A 17,833-nucleotide genomic window follows, 5' to 3' on the forward strand; every position below is an offset into this window, starting at 1 on the left:
ATGGTTCAGCTAATAAACAGTCACTGTGTGTTGAAATGTGTGGAAGTGTGTTCTCTGTAGAAGATGTGTGATCTAAACATGTCAACAAAACATTTGGCCAGGGACGCTCAAACTTTGAATACAACCGTTTTTACAATATATCATATATTGCTGAATCCTATATTTTTACATTGAATTCTTTAAAGTATCTCATAATAAGTTTTTGGCAAATAGCTTATCAGATTTAAATTCAAATTATGTAAATGAATATTATATATATAAACTAAACGTGTTTATATGGCAAGTGATTCCAAACTTTTGAACGGTAGTGCACATTTTTTTAATTTGCAATACTTTTTTATTGAAGTAAGTCTTTCAGCTCCAGGTCTGCTCTGCTACTGAACACTATTCTCTATAAATCAGTGGCGGCTCTGAGCTGAAAGGTCTGAAGCAGCGAGCGTTTCTGTGAACAGCTGAAGGAACTCAGGTTTAGTTTGGCTGTGGCTGAGAGACTGGGCAGTCCCTGCTGTTGTGACACTCTGGAGGGATGCCTCTTATGTGCTTATGTAATGTTGGCCATGTTCCCTCAGAGTAGAGGAGGCACAGCACCAAGAATCCCCCCCCTTCCACACCACCAACGCAGGACGTTCAGCAGAAAGTGCCGTCTGCGTTGAAGACCCCTCCAAGCCTGTAGGTCAAACAGATCAGTGACGAGTCAACAGGAACATCTATATCTCTCTTCATCTGCCGCTCTCCCTTTCCACAGCACTCTGGCTGCATGATGTTGCCATGGTGCTTAGGTAATGTTGCTGTGGGGTCACAAGGACTTTGAGACTTTGACATTCTGTGTACTTTTGACCTGGATGATGTGGCGAGTGATGTGCGGCAAAATACATCCGGATATTCTCTGAATCATAGATTCTTTGAGTGTGTTAGTTACTCAAAAAACAAATAACTCTTTATTTTCCTTTTTAATGAGACAAAGCAGGCTACATCAAAAAAAAACTTGTTTTATAACAACTGCACTCTTACATACATTATATTACAGTCATAGACTCCCTTTTTAGAACACCACACAAAACTATATATTCAATGGCTTTCTTTTTTTCTTTTTTCTTTCTTTTTTTTTTGAAAAATTCCTAATTTTCTGGGTTCCAACAGAGCTGGAACATATTTTTACTCGTGTACTTATTTGTTTTTCTCTCAAACTACTCTTTGCTACGTTTCATCTTCCATTTGACAGCAACCTCTGACCTCGACCTCTTAACCTAGGTGAATGGAATTCACAACAAAGATTAAAATTCCTAAGGAGGTACTCGTGGCACATCGATCCAGGTTCTGCTCTTGAGGAACATGCTCATCTCATCTTTGAAGTACTACGTTTCATAGATTTTTTTTTTGTCACATACAAAAACAGAAAGTCTATTATGTACATCCTTTTGCCTGTATTGCGAACGCATGTGCCTTGTACACGTGGTGGTGGTGGTCAGAGCAAATTGGACATTTTTAAATTGGCCTTTTCCTACCAGTGCAGTAAAGAGGGCCATGGAGTCCTCTTCTTTGTACTGCACTCTAGTCATGCAGTGGAGAAACGATAGAGATCCTGTTTTTTAACAGTTGGTCGGTTCAGCGTCAAAGTCTCTGCATATTGTGGAGGAGTCCTTTGAAGCATGGTCCATTTTCGAGTTTGTTTCTCTTTTAGTTCCTTGTGAAGCTTATTCCTATGGCACTCAGTCCTGTTCAGAAAAAAAAACACGTTCTTAACCAGTCCATACTGCTGGGTGAGGCCTCACAATTAAAAGGTGGGTTGGATTGGGACTGGGTTTGAGGGCAGGAGGGGACTCAGATGGGTCAGGCAGAAGGGGTTCATACTGGCCGGTCCACAGCATACTGGCAGGGGCTTAAGTTGGACACAGGGTTCTGCACAGCTGGATATGCAAAGTTGGCGTGTTGTTTGGCTTTGAGCCGGAGGCTGGCCAGGCTTGAGTTACAGGTGTCTCTGTACATGTACGGGCTGGCCGTGGTGGCGTATGGGCATGCGGCCGCCGACACAGCCGCCGTGTTGAGTGTGGGGCTGTTCAGGTTGTTCAGGTTCCCCAGGTTATTCAGGCCTGATCCTGGCACCCCTGTCACTGCCGAGGGCACCATGGAGGAGGCCATGTTCATGGAAGGGATGGAGCTTGGTGGGGAGAACATGGGCTGGGAGGACAGGGGGCTGACATTCATGGAGTTGAAGAAGGGAAAGCTTTTGGCTGATAGGGGACTGCTGGCCAAACTCTTGGTAGCCCAGTTGTTGTAGGAGTAGCCTGAATACATATCGTCGTATGGCTGCATGAGTCCGTTGAACTGAGCGCCAAAGCCATTCTTACACAGCTCAGCTTGCTGGTTCCTCTCACGCTTTCGCCACTTAGCACGTCGGTTCTTAAACCATACCTGGATTAAAGGGCAAATAGGAACAAGTCAAAGCTATGTAATGTAATCATTTGTTTTAAGTTTTAAAACTTTCAAAATATATCAGTCACTCCCCAGTCACTATAGTCCACATGTGAACAATAACCCCCTTTCAGATGTAGTGTTTTTGTGATGTCAGGAAAACCAACATATTCATCTATTCAGCCCAATCAAGGTTGCGTTACATGGAGTGTTACAGCCTGGCCTGCTTTTTGAAAAAGGCATTCTACAGAACAGCCAATCAGAATAGAGCACATTTACATATATCAATAATAAAAACAGTTTTTCAACAGCTGATCAACTCTAAGGGATAAAGAAATGAAAATCATCAATTAAAAATGTATGTTATGGGCCCTTTATATCAATTATTGTGATTTTTTTTCTATCATTTTCATTTATTTATTAAAGGAACATACTTCAAAAGTCGTAATGTTAACACTAAAATAATGTTTTAATAAAATAATAGATAAAATAATAATTTTTCAACACTGCAACAGGGTGTACTTGTGTCCCACTTTTTAAAATAATACTTCAGGGGAAAACGACTAAAGTAAAAAAAGAACAGTTCTACTAATAGGAGAACTATGAATTATCAAACCATATTAGCTTTGATTTATTAAACTAAATTATTCACTTATTATGAGCTGCTTCTATGAGAAATGTCAGGAGAGAGCTTCGCTCACATTAGTCAAATTTAAGATCCTATTTTTAGAGGATATAGGTGGATTAAAGTTTTAATTGCAAATTTCAAAAGAAAATATTGAATTTAGCTCCTCAAAATCTGTTTTCTTAAGCATACAGCCAGCCGAATTGTAGAATAAAATTAAAAAGTGAAATCCAATTGTTATTCATAATAAAACAGAGTATTTGGAAATCCATCTAATGCTCACTAATAAGTAGACGTTTGATGATATGATGGCTGTCAGATACTAAAAAGGGCAAACAGAAAAGTTTAATCCACATACAGTCACGTGCAAAAGTTTGTGCGCCTTGGCCAAATTATGTTTTACTGCCTGTCTAAATGCACATCCACTACAGAGAACACATCTGAAGCACAATCACTGTTCATGTGCTGAATTTAACATATTGAAAAAAGTAAAACATATAATGTGGCCTGGGCAAACATTATGGCAAATTATATGTTTTATATTTTATTTTTCCAAATATTTTAAACAAATCATGCAGTAAAATGTGCCGAAAAATAGGCAGAAAGTAAACCTAGTTCACCTCGGCAGAATACCGAGCAACTACAGCTGCGAGGAGCTCAAAGGGACATGGAGCTCGAGTTTAGTACACCACATGGCTGTATTGTGGTTGTGTTTATTTTCAACACACATAATACAAGCTTATTTTAAGTGATAGGGAATCCCCATCTCTTTGAAGCATTCTCCAACTTTTCCAGTGACGTTTGTGCTTAGCAATGGTGTTTAAAGCCTCACAGAAATAACTGAATGTCAAATGTTAGCTGGATTGTCAGGGTGACTCTGGTCTTAATTTAGATTCCCAACTATATCATGACAGACTCACTCCCCCATGTAATAGTACAGTCTTATCGCATATCGAAAAATGATGAAAACTACATCAAAACACTTTATTCATGATGATCAAGGCTATAAAAAATGAGAACCCTTCATTTCATTCAAATTATTTTGATGCATGACAATAAACACTTCCACAAGGTACGTAATGACCAATAGTAGCAGCACGAGTGCTACAAGTTTTCTTTAAGAAAATCCCTCTCAACCTGTGTGGTCTAACGGCTAGGCCTTTAAAGGTAGTGTGGGTCAGCTTGGCTTTAGGTCAGGGCCATGATTTAGGCTTTGGGAGTGTATTAGGAACGCATACTCATTCAATTGCATAAATCAACATGACAGAAGAAGCATGTGGGCTATGTGGCGGGAGTGAGTGTCCAGCTAGGATTAGTGGCATACATGCACGGTTCAGAAGACCACTGATAGACATTAGGACAGGGGCAGCTCCAGCCCTGTTGTTCTTTCAAAATAACAACCAAGACTGCATGCTATGTGACCTTTCCTCTGTCCAACATGAATTTGATCCATTAGATGTCAGGCAGGCAGGAAAGCAGTGACTGTACTGTCATCCATCAGGCCAGGAGCCCATCTGCCTTATACTCCACCATGCTTCAATAACCAGAAATGCTGGCTGTGATTTGAGACGAATAGCACTGAATTTGCACATGACCTGCATGTGTTTTTACATGAACACAGCTGTATTACATCACATATTGTGTTATAAATGGAACAAGTTTAGGTAAACTGGAACAATGGTGTAATGTCATCTGCCTAAGCTGAAATTGCATTTTCCATTAATCCAGCATTTGTATAATTGTATACTGTATGAAAATTGGATAGTGTAAAGTTTATGTTTAGAGATGTTATTATGTCCATGTATCTATGTCCATCTAAAAGACCACATGAGAAAAAAGACCTACAGTACAGTCCTACAGCCCGCATCTCATTGAATAACTGAGTAGATGGAGTACAATGATAAAAAAATCCATTGAATTTACTTGATTCAAAAGTCTTTTCCATATAAAATAAAAGGTCCCATTTGTCTACTTACTTTTGTCAATAATTTATTTTGGCAATAAAAAAATTTCATGCACAAATAATATTTGAATTAAGTACACATTTGAATGAATTAATTAACAAATTAAATGCATCACTTTTGATGGACACACTGAGTGTAATCACAGACTGAATCTTGTACTCCTACATTAAGAATAAAGGTATTCTATTCTATTCTATTCTATTCTATTTACAGCACCAACAAAGTGCAATCAAGTCTTTCTTATTATATATCATTATTACATTATTAATCATCACTAAAAATATATGAATATTTAATGAGCTGTTCTATAGTTCATTCAGTGCTTCATGGGACACGTACCCGCACTCGTGCTTCTGTGAGGTTTGTCCACACAGCGATCTCCTCTCGCGTGCTCATATCTGGGTAGCGGTTCCTCTGGAAAGTGGCCTCCAGTTCCTGGAGTTGCTGGCTGGTGAAATGCGTCCTCTGCCTGCGCTGCTTCTTTTTCAAAGAGCCGTCCTCTGGATTGGACTCATCTGTCTGATTCTGATGGGATTTCTCTGTATCTGCGCAGAAGCAGGATGAAAAAAAAGTACTATATAGATTCTGACTGTTTATGTATGATACAGTTGCATTGAAATAGCATCTCATTTCTCTAAACACACCTCTAAAACACGAATGTTCATGTGGAACCAGTGTACACATTTTGTAGCTTCTACAACGGAAAAAGTCTTTGAACAACAGCCTACCAAAGACAAAGAAATAATGACTGACACAAAAGTAAGGTGAAAAGCAGGCCCAAACACCCTTTTGTTATGTCTGGGGGAAAATCCTCTCTCAGTGGACCAGAGTTCTGCAAACTGAAGACCTCACAGAAGGGGCTAAATTAGCTGGCCACATAATCCCTGGATCAGGCATTAGTGACAGGGCAGGTTTGGAGCTGTTTGGCAAAGGCTTAACTGTAGGAGCATTTCTAAATGATCAGCAGGCTTTCCAGCACTCCACAGTGCCACTATAAACCAATACCACAGCGCATTGTTGTTATGCCAGAGGACAAACACATTTTCCTTCAAATTACGCACACCAATATTTAATATGGAACTTTTAGAAATACAAGAATCCAAGATGTGCAAAATGAGGATATCACTGCTGTCAGAACAAAGCCTTGTGTCTCAGATGTTTTTCAGTTTTTAACACAATTGGAAAATGCCTGTTGCCCTTTACATTGTGTACAAGGTGACTTGGAAAAGTCTGGTTCCAGTGGCTTACATTAAAAGTAAACTAGGTTTTTTCCTTCTCCTGTAAAGATACTGTTTTGGAGGTATGAGGTTTTATATTGACAGCAGTGATATATGAGAATACACCTTTCTTCTTAGGACAACAGCAACTGTAATACACTGATTTATCTGGAAAATACTAAAAATGTCTAGACATGAGGATCGTAAAGCATCACACAGGCATACTTTAACATTTTTTAAATAATTGATTACCAAATAATTTCAAAATAGCATAATAAAGATACATCTTTTTGTTAGTGTTGAGGTTATATTTTAATGTCCTGCTGAATAAGAAATATGTTTAGATTTATGGAGTTTGATTCAACAATGCTGTATATCCATTTGTAACCGTTTTGAATAAAAAGCTTCTGAAAAGAATAACAGCTGACGTATAATGAAACACACATTTAATAATGTAATAAAAGTCAAATTTACATAAAAATGTCATATTTAAATGTGTTCTCTGTAAAGCATGTGTAACTTATTTTCACTTAGAAAATCAACTAAGCATGTCATTTGACCAGGGGTGTTCTAACTTTTGCATACGTCTGTGTATCATGAAAAAAAAAAAAGAAAATTCCTCAAAGTGGTCTACAGTGCCTTTTGGAACAAGACCCTTCAAGATGACAAGTACTGATCAGATTTATATGATCGGTTCCAAATGATGAGTCTGTACCCTTTACAGTGCACTGATTCCTGTTTGCTCTGATGAAAAGAGATTATCTGTTTGGCCGTTATGATGAAAGCCTGTTGGCGTGCTTTGATGCCTGCAGGCTTGTTATAAGAAGATTTATGAGTGGCCACCACATCCCTCTGCACATTTGGCTCCAATTAAATGTGAATTCATCTGCAGCCCCTTCACTTTCCTTCAGTTTGCAGCATTATGAGAAAAATGTTACCTCATAAAGACGTGCTTGAACTTTTTTCAGTATGCTGATATGGTGGTTAGATGCCCTATGAAAGTGTTTTACAAAACGGGTGACTACATGCTGTAAGACTTTTTTCTCAGGGGGATTTGGTCGCAGTGTTTATTCAAAGTGAGTATTTATTTTTTCATGACAAGCAGTGTAATATCTTGAATGTATCCCACGTGTCCCCCACTATGGGATTTCAGTTTATAAAAATACGCACTAAGTAAATAATCCAAGCTATATAGCTCCTCTGAAGCACAGTAATAGCAATGAAATTACCTTCAACTATTATGTTCTCCTGGTGTGGATGTAATTCTCATTGTAAAAATTTGGTTCCATTCAAAAAATATAAGCGTTTCAGTACGACTCGATCTGTGAAACATCTTGACCTTTCGTTGAACTGCAATCTCATATATTAGATTTTCCCAGTTCATTTGTTGTTAGTAGGCTCCACTTTAAAGATGGAGAACTCACTTAAAATCAGAGACGCTCATCTCCATTGGGCTCCATGAGCTCAGATGCACCCACCTTTCATGTCAGCCTCTTATCACTGCCTGTGATATATTTGTTTTGAAGCTCTAAAACTGATGGTATTTCAGAACTGAAGTTTTCCAGCGCAGATTCTTTTCCTTTAAGTTTGTCTGGGTTTTTCATAGCAGACGTTTTTTTTACTACTATGCCTTTCCCACATATGCTCTTTCTCAATGCTCTTCACAAATAGTAATTTTTCATGATTATATGTTGTAATATGATTATCTGTTATATAGCATTAGATCTAAAGTGTGTCTTCCCAGTTTAGAAAAGTGACCTTTTATTGAGCACTAGTTAACCCATCTCGAAAACATGAGAATGAGCATATGGAGTACACAACCCCCCACCCCCCCACCCACCCCCCACCCTCCTGCCAAGAGATGTTAACAGAAATAATCATATCTGTCTCATTTTGTTTTTGATATAACAGTGGTCAGAATAGTGTGGTGACGTATTCATTTTCTATAAAATGAATGATGTTTATATACTGAAACCCCCTGTTAGTAATCTGTAAGTGCTGTAGGTTGAGTGCTGAGTTGAAAAGTAATGAACTGTCTCTGGGGCTGTAGCCCTCTTGTCACTGTACCTCTCAGTACTTTTAGTCGGGGAACATAATTGTACCATAATCTGTTGAAATTATATTTTTTTACAAGTTGTTTTGACTCCACACACCTCGCCGGGTCTCCAGGCTTTTATTTTAGTGTTCTGTTGTAAAACATTAGGTTGTGTAAAAGATGCAAATACGTGCTTTTCACCTGGAAAATCTTATTTAAGGTGCACAGTTGGACCTTAAAAGCAGTGTTGCACTGAGGGTACATTTTCACTGATGAATGAAAAATGTACCTACACAGAACCTTTATTTCTAACAATGTTTCATTCATCAAGGTACAAACAATATATATGCACCCTCAAAGGTACATCCGTGGTTTTAAGGTCCAAATTGAAGAAAAAAAAACCTAAACTAAATGAGTTTTTTTTCTTCAAAAGTCAAGAGACATATTTGTACATTATAATAACCTAATGCATTAAAACAAAACATATAATGAAAACTAAATAGACTAAACAGGGTGTGTGGAGTTAATCCAACTTAGAAAATATAATTCCAATGGGACACTTACGTTGGACCACCTCAGTGACAGTTTAGCACCTTTTTCTGAGAGGCCAGTTTTCTCATCTCGTTGCTAAAACGTTTCGTTCCAAAGACAGAGAGTAGAAAATGACTACTTTTGGATTATATAGTGCTCCATTCATTCTCCGTGTGAATCAGCGTTCAAACCCTTTGGAGCCAAAGTCAGAACATCAGTGCGTGGGGTACAAATCCCCGAGTCCCCCCTAACCGCCCTTTAGACTGGAGGCAAATGAATCATTAATATTAAAGTGTGCGTGGACTTCCAGTCGGGCAGCTCGGGGAGTGGAGCTGATGTCTTAAGCAGCCTGGAGCTCTTCTCTAAACCAGCATCTGCGTTCAGTTACTGGCGCGACCGCCGTCAGCCGCGCGCTGAATCCTCCCTGAAAGAGCTGCGATGCGCTTATCAGCCGCGGGTTATCTCGTGCTGGCGTTTGAAGGGGACGATGGACGTGCTACTGAGAACATGAATGCGGAATAATGAGATCGCGATCTTCCGACGTTTTGACTTCTCTGGTTAAATCTGCTTTGATTTCCAGCGTGTTTGTGTTTGTGTGAGCGTCTGAGTGTAGACTGACCGCTGGTGTCCTGGCCTTTACAGCTCTGCTCATGCTGAGGTGTCCCGGAGTCGGAGAGCGACAGCGCGGGGCTGCGGGCTTCGGCCTCCGTCAGCAGGTTAAAATCCATAACCCCCTTCAGCCTCTGTACACACACACACACACACACACACACACACAGCTTCAGAACACAGGCAGTAGAGATGCACACGGAAGAATAAAAACAAGAAGACAGTAACATTCCTGAGCTCATCATCAGCGCAGATGAGTTAAAGAAACTCAACATTCTGTCTCTAGCTGGACACATTTAGAGATCACAGTGTGTTCAGGTGGAGACGATTTTTTTTGTTACTTTTTTTGTTAATTTAGCACAAAACAATATAAACCCGGTTATGGAAGACACGTTGCTTTATTTAATGCGTTAAATCAGTAAAACAGCGCGCAGCACGATCCCACAATCAAACTGTGATCAACGTTTAGCGCACAGCGCAGATTTCGCTCACTTTCCTCACAATGACAGACGCCAAAACACTGAAACTAATCCGGCTCGTTTCATTTGCTCTGATTTAATGACGCGCTGCGAATTTCCGTTTCCTCCGCGTTCCACCTTCATCTCCGAGGATTCCCTGGCGGTTTGTTTGTCGCACCGTGCGGTTTAAAACTGAGGTGTTTCCGCTTCTTTGCTCGCATTTTCACCCGAGAGCAGTAGCCTGCTTTAGGCGAACGCAGTGCACGGTAGTTTAGCGTAAAACTGTCAGAAATCAGAGCTGAGACATGCACTGAGGAACGAGCCGGTAATAAATGAGATCAGTCCCAGAGCTGTCAGCTCAGAGGAGCATCAGCCGGTGGGTAAAGAGTGATCAGGGTGCCCTGTACACTAAAGCTCACCGACAGAGAACGACATGTGACAGACAATCAATCAAGCAATCAATCAATCAATCAATCAATCAATCAATAGCAAAAAATGCTTAAATAAATAACAAAAAGCGGACTGAAAAGAGATGTGAAAATCTAACTGTATAATAACATTTAACCGTATAACAAAAGGCATACAACATTACGCTATTATATTATTATTATTATTATTATTATTATTATTATGTAATAGACTTTTTATAACCCGTCACAACGATGGAAAAGTGTAATATCTAACCGACACGGACTCTTTCATTATTGCTTTTTTATTTTAAGTTTAATTTTAAGCCGAATTTTTTAGATCTCAGCGCAAACACATGACACTCCATCTCTAAATAGCAGTTTCGCCAGGAACGATGCTCCGTAATAGAAGCTAAAATAACAACTCGTGTATTTATACAACAGCAGTTAGCACCTCTCATACGGGACACAGTCCCCCAGCGCGGCTCAGCGCTCGCGGCGAGACCTGAATAAAACAGGCTGTAAAATACTGCTGCAGCTCCTGAGCGCAGTAAAACCATGAGCCCACCTGCTCAGAACCCCCTCACCTCAACGAACAACGACTTCAGCGCGAGGATCCAGACGACCCTGGACTTGGGAAGGTGTTTTTTTTTTAAGTTTAAAGCAGATTAAGTTACTGATGAATTCTCTCGTTTTCCCCATTTCTAAAATTGACTAAAACATACTAGTATTAACGCTAATAATGTAGCTGCTGCTCGGTCCAGGGGAGGCTACAAGTATTCACACCAATTACAACAACAGAAATGCTCAAACTCACTGACCAAGAAGGTCACGTTACTTAAAGCTCCGTTTTAAGTCATTTAGTATCATTGATCATTCATTTGATTGGTAAAAATCATTTCAGCATCTTCATGACGTTAGAGCTCAGATTTGTTCGGTCCTTCGAATGAGGGCAGCTCTTCTTAAAAAAATCAATTAAATTCAAATAAATCAAATATTTAAACTGTTTTAACACGAATGTTACATTTTTATCACTAATTACATTGTTTGTTAATATACATTTTGTACGAGGTGCATTTAGATTAAACCTAGTCTGATCCCCCAATTAACAGTGATTATTAGTCTAGATTTAGGTCTCAGAATACGGTCTCTCTGAACAGACAGACATCCATTATAAATTCACTATTCAAATAAATACAATAAATAAATTCAGTAACAGTTGTCAGGAGATGACTGAACTCACAGTTTAATAGAGTATGATGCAGGACTAACAGCCAGAAAGTCAGCATTCCTGTGTACAAATACCAATAAAAATGCAAAACATGCCCCATCGAATGCATCCTTGTTGTTAGGCAACCATCAGTAAAGGCGAAACATGTTTTATTATGTGGATGTAAGCTGAATGACATGACTTCATCCGTTCTGGCGAAGAAAAAAATCTTATTGGTATGCATGGGGTTAAGATCATCTGAACATAACCGCGTTTATTTGAACGAGAAATCATGTAGTGATCAGTATTCACAAGGTGGACCCCCAAGGTGGAGGGTCCAGTGATGAGACCTGACAGAGAGGGATATTTACTCAGTCAGAAAATAAAACCAGACTGAACCAAACATAAGACCTCGTTTTACCTGGTTTGATTCAGAAACATGCAGCCCATGCCTTTAATAATGAAAAAATATAGACATTGTTGTCTATTAACATTCAGGGCTTGTTTCCATCTTGAACCTAGACTAGAATAACTTCGAATTGAGAAATTATCACAGACACTGCGATTTAGTCCCAGACTAGGCTTAATCCCAGCACAATATATCACATAAATGTTAAGATCTTAAATTCGGAGGAAATCTGGTAAGTCGTGCCCTCACACACTGTACAGATGCCCCACTATAGTCAGGCTGTTTTAATAGAGCTCGTGTTTGAAATGTTCTCTGTTAAATCTTATTCATGACTCATTATTTTCAGTTGTCTTGGACAGCCTGTCCTGATCTCATTATCTGATCACTGTAAGAGAATATGCTCTGCTGCTGATGAGCATTGATTGATGTGAGGGATCAGAAAAATAAGACTCATGAAATGAGAGCCATCTATTATCTCTGATGAGTGAAACACCGAAGAGGAATGCATTTGGCACCGTGCAGGTTCAACACAGCACACGGACAACCATGTCAGATACGGTTTCTAAGGTTCTTGGCTTTAATATAAAAGTTCTAATTAAAAGAATTCACACGTCTAGAAAAATGGCTCTTCATAGAACAGCCCACTGAAAGATTCTTTAGGGAGAAAAGAGCGGCTCTTATACGGCAGTGGTCATTTTCCGGATCTTTAGTTTTAATAGTGTAGCGTATTAAAGCCTCAGAGCTCTGGGCACAGATCATTCAGAGAGGCTGGCGAGGGTCTCAGGAGGAATGCTCAGCTCAGGAGGGGACACTGCCACATCCTGAACACACTCGCACAGACTAAAGTTCACTCCTGCTTTTGTTCAGGCTGGAATTAGTAGGTGACGTGGGCTATAGTGATTGAGTCCGGAACAAGGTGTGACTGCTCGACTGCTCCCCTCGGGAGGTACGACATTTACATTACATCCACATTAACTCCACACAGACAGGGAGATAGAGAGAGAGAGAGATAGAGAGAGAGGGAGAGGCTTATGAGTCTAGTAACAGGCTATCAGGGAAACTTGTAAACACCGACAGTCTGAGATTTTACACAGTAAAAGTCTGACACAGAGGGAGAGATACATGCATAGATAGATAGATAGATAGATAGATAGATAGATAGATAGATAGATAGATAGATAGATAGATAGATAGAGAGAGAGAGGGGGGGGGGCATCTTCTTGACCTGAGTTCACCTCAGATGTCTGTGGGTTAAACCTAAGCCTTTACGCATAAACTGAAGGCAAACAACGGCGCTGAATACAGGCAAAAAATATTAATAATAATTGATCTGCTACAGATTTCGAGTGTATCGAAAAGTAAAAAGAGTATTTAAACGGTCAGCAATGGCATTTTAAAAAATGTTTAAAATAGTAATAAAAATAATAATAATAACAAAAAGAAGATGATGATAATAATAATAATTATAATAATACTAATAAGAAGAAGAACACAATTATGATGATGACAACAACAGCAACAACAAGAACAACAACAATAATAGCTAATAATAATAATAATAATAATAATAAGATGATGATGATGATGATGATGACAAGAACAGCAACAACAACAAAACAACAACAACAATATTATTATTATTAATAATAATAATAATAATAATAATAATAATAATAATAATCGTGTTGTTGTTATAATACTATAGGGACACTGATTCTGTGTATGGCCATTTTATAGCTAATTTTAAAGGCACACCCTGTTTAAGAGGTTTGGAAGTTTGGTCTGTGTTTCAGCCTCAATCACGGGCCACTTCTCCGCAAGCTCTTCCGTCCAGCCTGCTGACCACACATCTACGGACTGTTTCGTCGGCCGCGTCTCAAATCACAGACTAGTAAACTCTACACAGCTAATGATAGTGCTAATGGCGGTTTGCTGCTCTGACGTGCTGTTTACGGTTTGAAACACAGATATAGATTCACGCACAAACTAAAGAGACCGTCACATATTCACGATGTAAAAAAAGAAGAAGAAAGCTCTTAAACACGGCTCAGTGTCGCCATGCGAGCGCGCGCCCTGCGCTAATGCAGCGGTTTGCATATGAGCTATCGATCTCATTAAAATATATATCTAATAAGAGGACAGATAACGCCGAGGAAAATCCTCTCATTTTTCGGGAGATTGGCCGGTCCATCTGTTGGCTGGGCAGAGGCAGACTAAACGCATTTCCATGGGCTGCGGCATTAGGCTGGGAATTATTCATAAACGCGTCCAGAATTAATTCCTCGGATTAAGAGTTGATTAAGATGTGTGTCACTTTGCTGTCTGAGAACTTATTAAGGGCCCACTCGAGCTGGCGGCAGATGGAATTTCCACCCAATGTTTGTAGATGTTAATTTCTACCCTCCTAACATCCATTTGCATTTGCCCGTGTGTGTTAAAGCGCGCCTTTTTCTTCTCCTTCTTCTCTTTTTTATACCTCTGCATATCCGCGAGGCAGCACACACACACACACGCGCAAACAAAGTAGGAGCGCTCCTCTCAAAATAACACTGCTCATGCGTATATACGCGCTATTAATCTCTAGACCGAGATACAAACGTTTTCTGTCTCTTTTTGCTGATGGAATATTGTATGAGCGGCGCAAATTCAACATTACACTATTCAGACATAAACCCAGGACAGGGGACAGGAATGCGGTGAGAGACGATCTCCAGTGAGCTGCTCCAGCTACTCGAACCTTCTCTCTGGTTCAGCTAAGTCTGGTTTTCCAGACTTAATGCACTGGTTTATGTGATGATGCAGTATTTAACTCTCTCCACACAATCTTGTGCTGAACTTACTCAGGACCCGCTGCGCACGCGACTGTGCGGTGAATCCGTGTGGAGGAGAGTGAAGAGACTCAAACCGAGCCAGAGGTGACGAGGCATTACTGATGGAGGTGATCTAATCCCACTGGTAAAGCCCACACAAGCTCGTGTCCCGCTGTTTGCCTACATTTGCACCCTAGACCGCTGAAAGTTCAGTCCTAGCGAGGCGTAATAAATCACACTAAATGGTCAGTTTCTCTTTCTAAACACACCCCGTTCAAATCTGGATGACCGCTCCGTTTTGTTCATTACTTTCTCGCACGATTATCAAAGCGGCCGAAGTTTTACAATAACAAATCAGTGTGACCTCGCAAATACGGAAAAACCAACAGATCATATTCACCGCTGGACACATGAAAATAGCCTACAGGTGAAACGGCGATTATATCAGCTTTCTGCAGTTAAACGTGCCCCAAAGATATTTATTTATTCATTGCTCAATACGTTTAAATTGTTTGTGCGTGAACGTCCACATTCATAAACACCAGGCCGCTTCAAATTATTTTTAAATTATTTTAAATAAATTAAAATCATAATACATTTATAACATATATATATATATATATATATATATATATATATATATATATATATATATATATATATATATATATATATATATATATAGGCTTTAAACTAACACACACACACACACGTATTATATTCACACAAACGTACATATTTAAAATATATATACACTACTAAAAACTGCCATAATACATGTCATGTAGCATACAAATATCTTCACACACACACACACACACACACACACACACACACACACACATATATATATATATATATATATATATATATATATATATATATAGCGTTGACATAAATAGCCGTTATTACTTACATTATTACTGAACAGCGATAGTGATGTTATTGTGATACAGCGGTAGTTATTTATTTACGTGGTTGTATAAAACACACTTCTATTACGTGTTTTTTATAATTACTGTGTTCATTTAAAATATTTTAATAACGGACAACACACTGTTTAATCACGTCAACTCAAAGCCCTTTTTATTTCAGGGGAGTAACTACATTTTTCCTGTATCTCTTTTCTTTACATTTTTGGAGAAAACACGAAAAGAAATCGTCGTCCTAAATGAACAATTCCGCAGCAGCTGTTGTGGAGAACAGGCAGTATGAGGGGCCCGTTTTTCCCCACTGTCTCTTGCGGCTCGAGCACCTGCCACCTATCAATTTGAGCAGATCCCGCAAATATTTCTGACCTCTGAAATATCCGCACTTCTAACAGCACAGGGTTCCGCGCCAGTTCTTATGAGAGACGAACACTGAGTGGACACGTTTCTGACCGGAGCAAATGACCGCAAATGTGAAAGTTCAGCTGCACATTGTGCGCTAATGAGGCGTTTAGGCGGCCGACAACTATAAAAATGCTCCTAACATCTTGATCTTCGTTTAACTGCGATAAGCTGAACCGCCCGTTCTGACTCTGACCGCGCGGTGAGCTGATGCTGTGAGCGGAACCCAAAGCCAGTTCAACTCATGTCAACTCATCGCGCCGGGAATTTCACAGTTTACACACACAGAGCCGACAGAGCCGGTGCACATTATTCTTTACTGACATACACGGACATTTTTGCGTTATAAAGTCTTGAGCGACATGTTTGACCTTTAGGTTCGTACACGAATTAAACGCATGTTTAACAGAGCGGTAGCCGAGCAGTGAGCTGTCTGACCGGATGCGGAGGAGTTTAGCCACAGCCTGCTTTGTTTTAAGCCAACCGTAGGATCTCATATATAAACTTTGTTTCAGTGACTCTTTTTGGCACGTGAGGTACAGGGCGCACTGAATCTGATGGATCATTTAATTACAGCCCTTCATCAGTCACCTCCGGGGTGAGGCTACGCTGCCTGTCCCGGGCTCTCAGCTCGCTCTCCCGCAGGCCGGGAGCTGAGCTGAGCAGGGCTGGGGTGGATGCGCTGCTGCTCCAGCGGTGCACACACTCAGCTGCGTTCAGTAGCCTGCATGCTACAGCACCGCGGGGCTACACGGGCTGCTGTGAGGGAGCATCATCACACTGTTCTCTACGCAGAATGGGGCTTTTTACTCACATCAGATCCCGCTTTGGTGCAAGTAATCCCCGCAAAACGCAACTTCGTCGTGGGTGAACTGCTGTCCTGAACTGATGTAGCCCTCAGCCGTCATGTAGAAAGTTCCCCGGACTGCAAAAATGCCAAAAGCTCCCGTTTCCTTCTCTCGTGTTTGTCTGTCATAAGGGCTGCTGGAAAAGTGAAGGCGTGATCCCCATGCAGAGGGGGACTGACTTTATGCTAAATATCTTGTGCGACAGGTCCACAGCAGAAAAAGGACTGCCCACCTCTCTCTCTCTCTCTCTCTCTCTCTCTCTCTCTCTCTCTCTCTCTCTCTCTCTCCACTCTCGCGCGCCCTCTTACAAAGGGGGCTCTCAGAAGCAAGACCGCCTGATCGTAGACCGGCTTGTTCTACCCTCAACAAATGCCTCCTGCCATCTCTGTCAGGTAGCCATTATCACGCCTACCACGCGCAGAAACATTTTATGCACGGCTTTTATTTTTATTTTTTTCAGCTTTGATGAGACGGGCTGGACTACTTGAGTAAAAAGGTCTCTCTACACGAAGGACTCTTCATGTCTGGCTCTGAAGAGTAATGGCAGAGCCGCTTTTACAGCACATATGGGACTTGACCTACAGCCTTGTTTGAGGATGTCAGACTTTATCACAGTGCTGCTGCAACCTTTTACCAAAGCTTAACGTTTTCATTTCACTTTTTCAAATGACCACAAACCCTTATTGAATCACAAGAGACAGAAAAACTTTCTTTAAAGTAACCAGAGTCCAACAGGCTTTTGTTTTTTTTAATGCATATTCCATCAAAGTCACTCAAAGTCTCTGTGATTCTCTCATGTGGAGAATGCTTGTAAGTTTTCCTAGTAAACCTTTATGAACTGTTCATTCTCATTCCCATGTGGACATGTTGTCAAAAACTGTGTATTTTTCAAGGAAGGCATGACTCACCAATGACAACTGACATGAGTAATGATGAAGAACTAATGCTTCCTGACCAGGCCTGCATG

General features: G+C 40.2%; 1 protein-coding gene across 1 annotated transcript; it reads right to left on the reverse strand.

Annotated features, from left to right (window-relative positions):
- Nucleotides 1-937: 937 nt before the first annotated feature.
- pitx3 (paired-like homeodomain 3) lies at nt 938-17,030 on the reverse strand. The gene is made up of 4 exons (XM_037538463.1): nt 16,833-17,030; nt 9,404-9,527; nt 5,341-5,546; nt 938-2,412 (listed from the first exon to the last, which is right to left on the reverse strand). Exons 2-4 carry the CDS (start codon nt 9,510-9,512, stop codon nt 1,846-1,848), a joined length of 882 nt encoding a protein of 293 aa, XP_037394360.1. The 5' UTR covers nt 9,513-9,527; nt 16,833-17,030; the 3' UTR covers nt 938-1,845.
- Nucleotides 17,031-17,833: the final 803 nt, after the last annotated feature.

Source organism: Pygocentrus nattereri, chromosome 5, assembly GCF_015220715.1.
Source record: "Pygocentrus nattereri isolate fPygNat1 chromosome 5, fPygNat1.pri, whole genome shotgun sequence".
Classification (NCBI taxonomy): domain Eukaryota; kingdom Metazoa; phylum Chordata; class Actinopteri; order Characiformes; family Serrasalmidae; genus Pygocentrus; species Pygocentrus nattereri.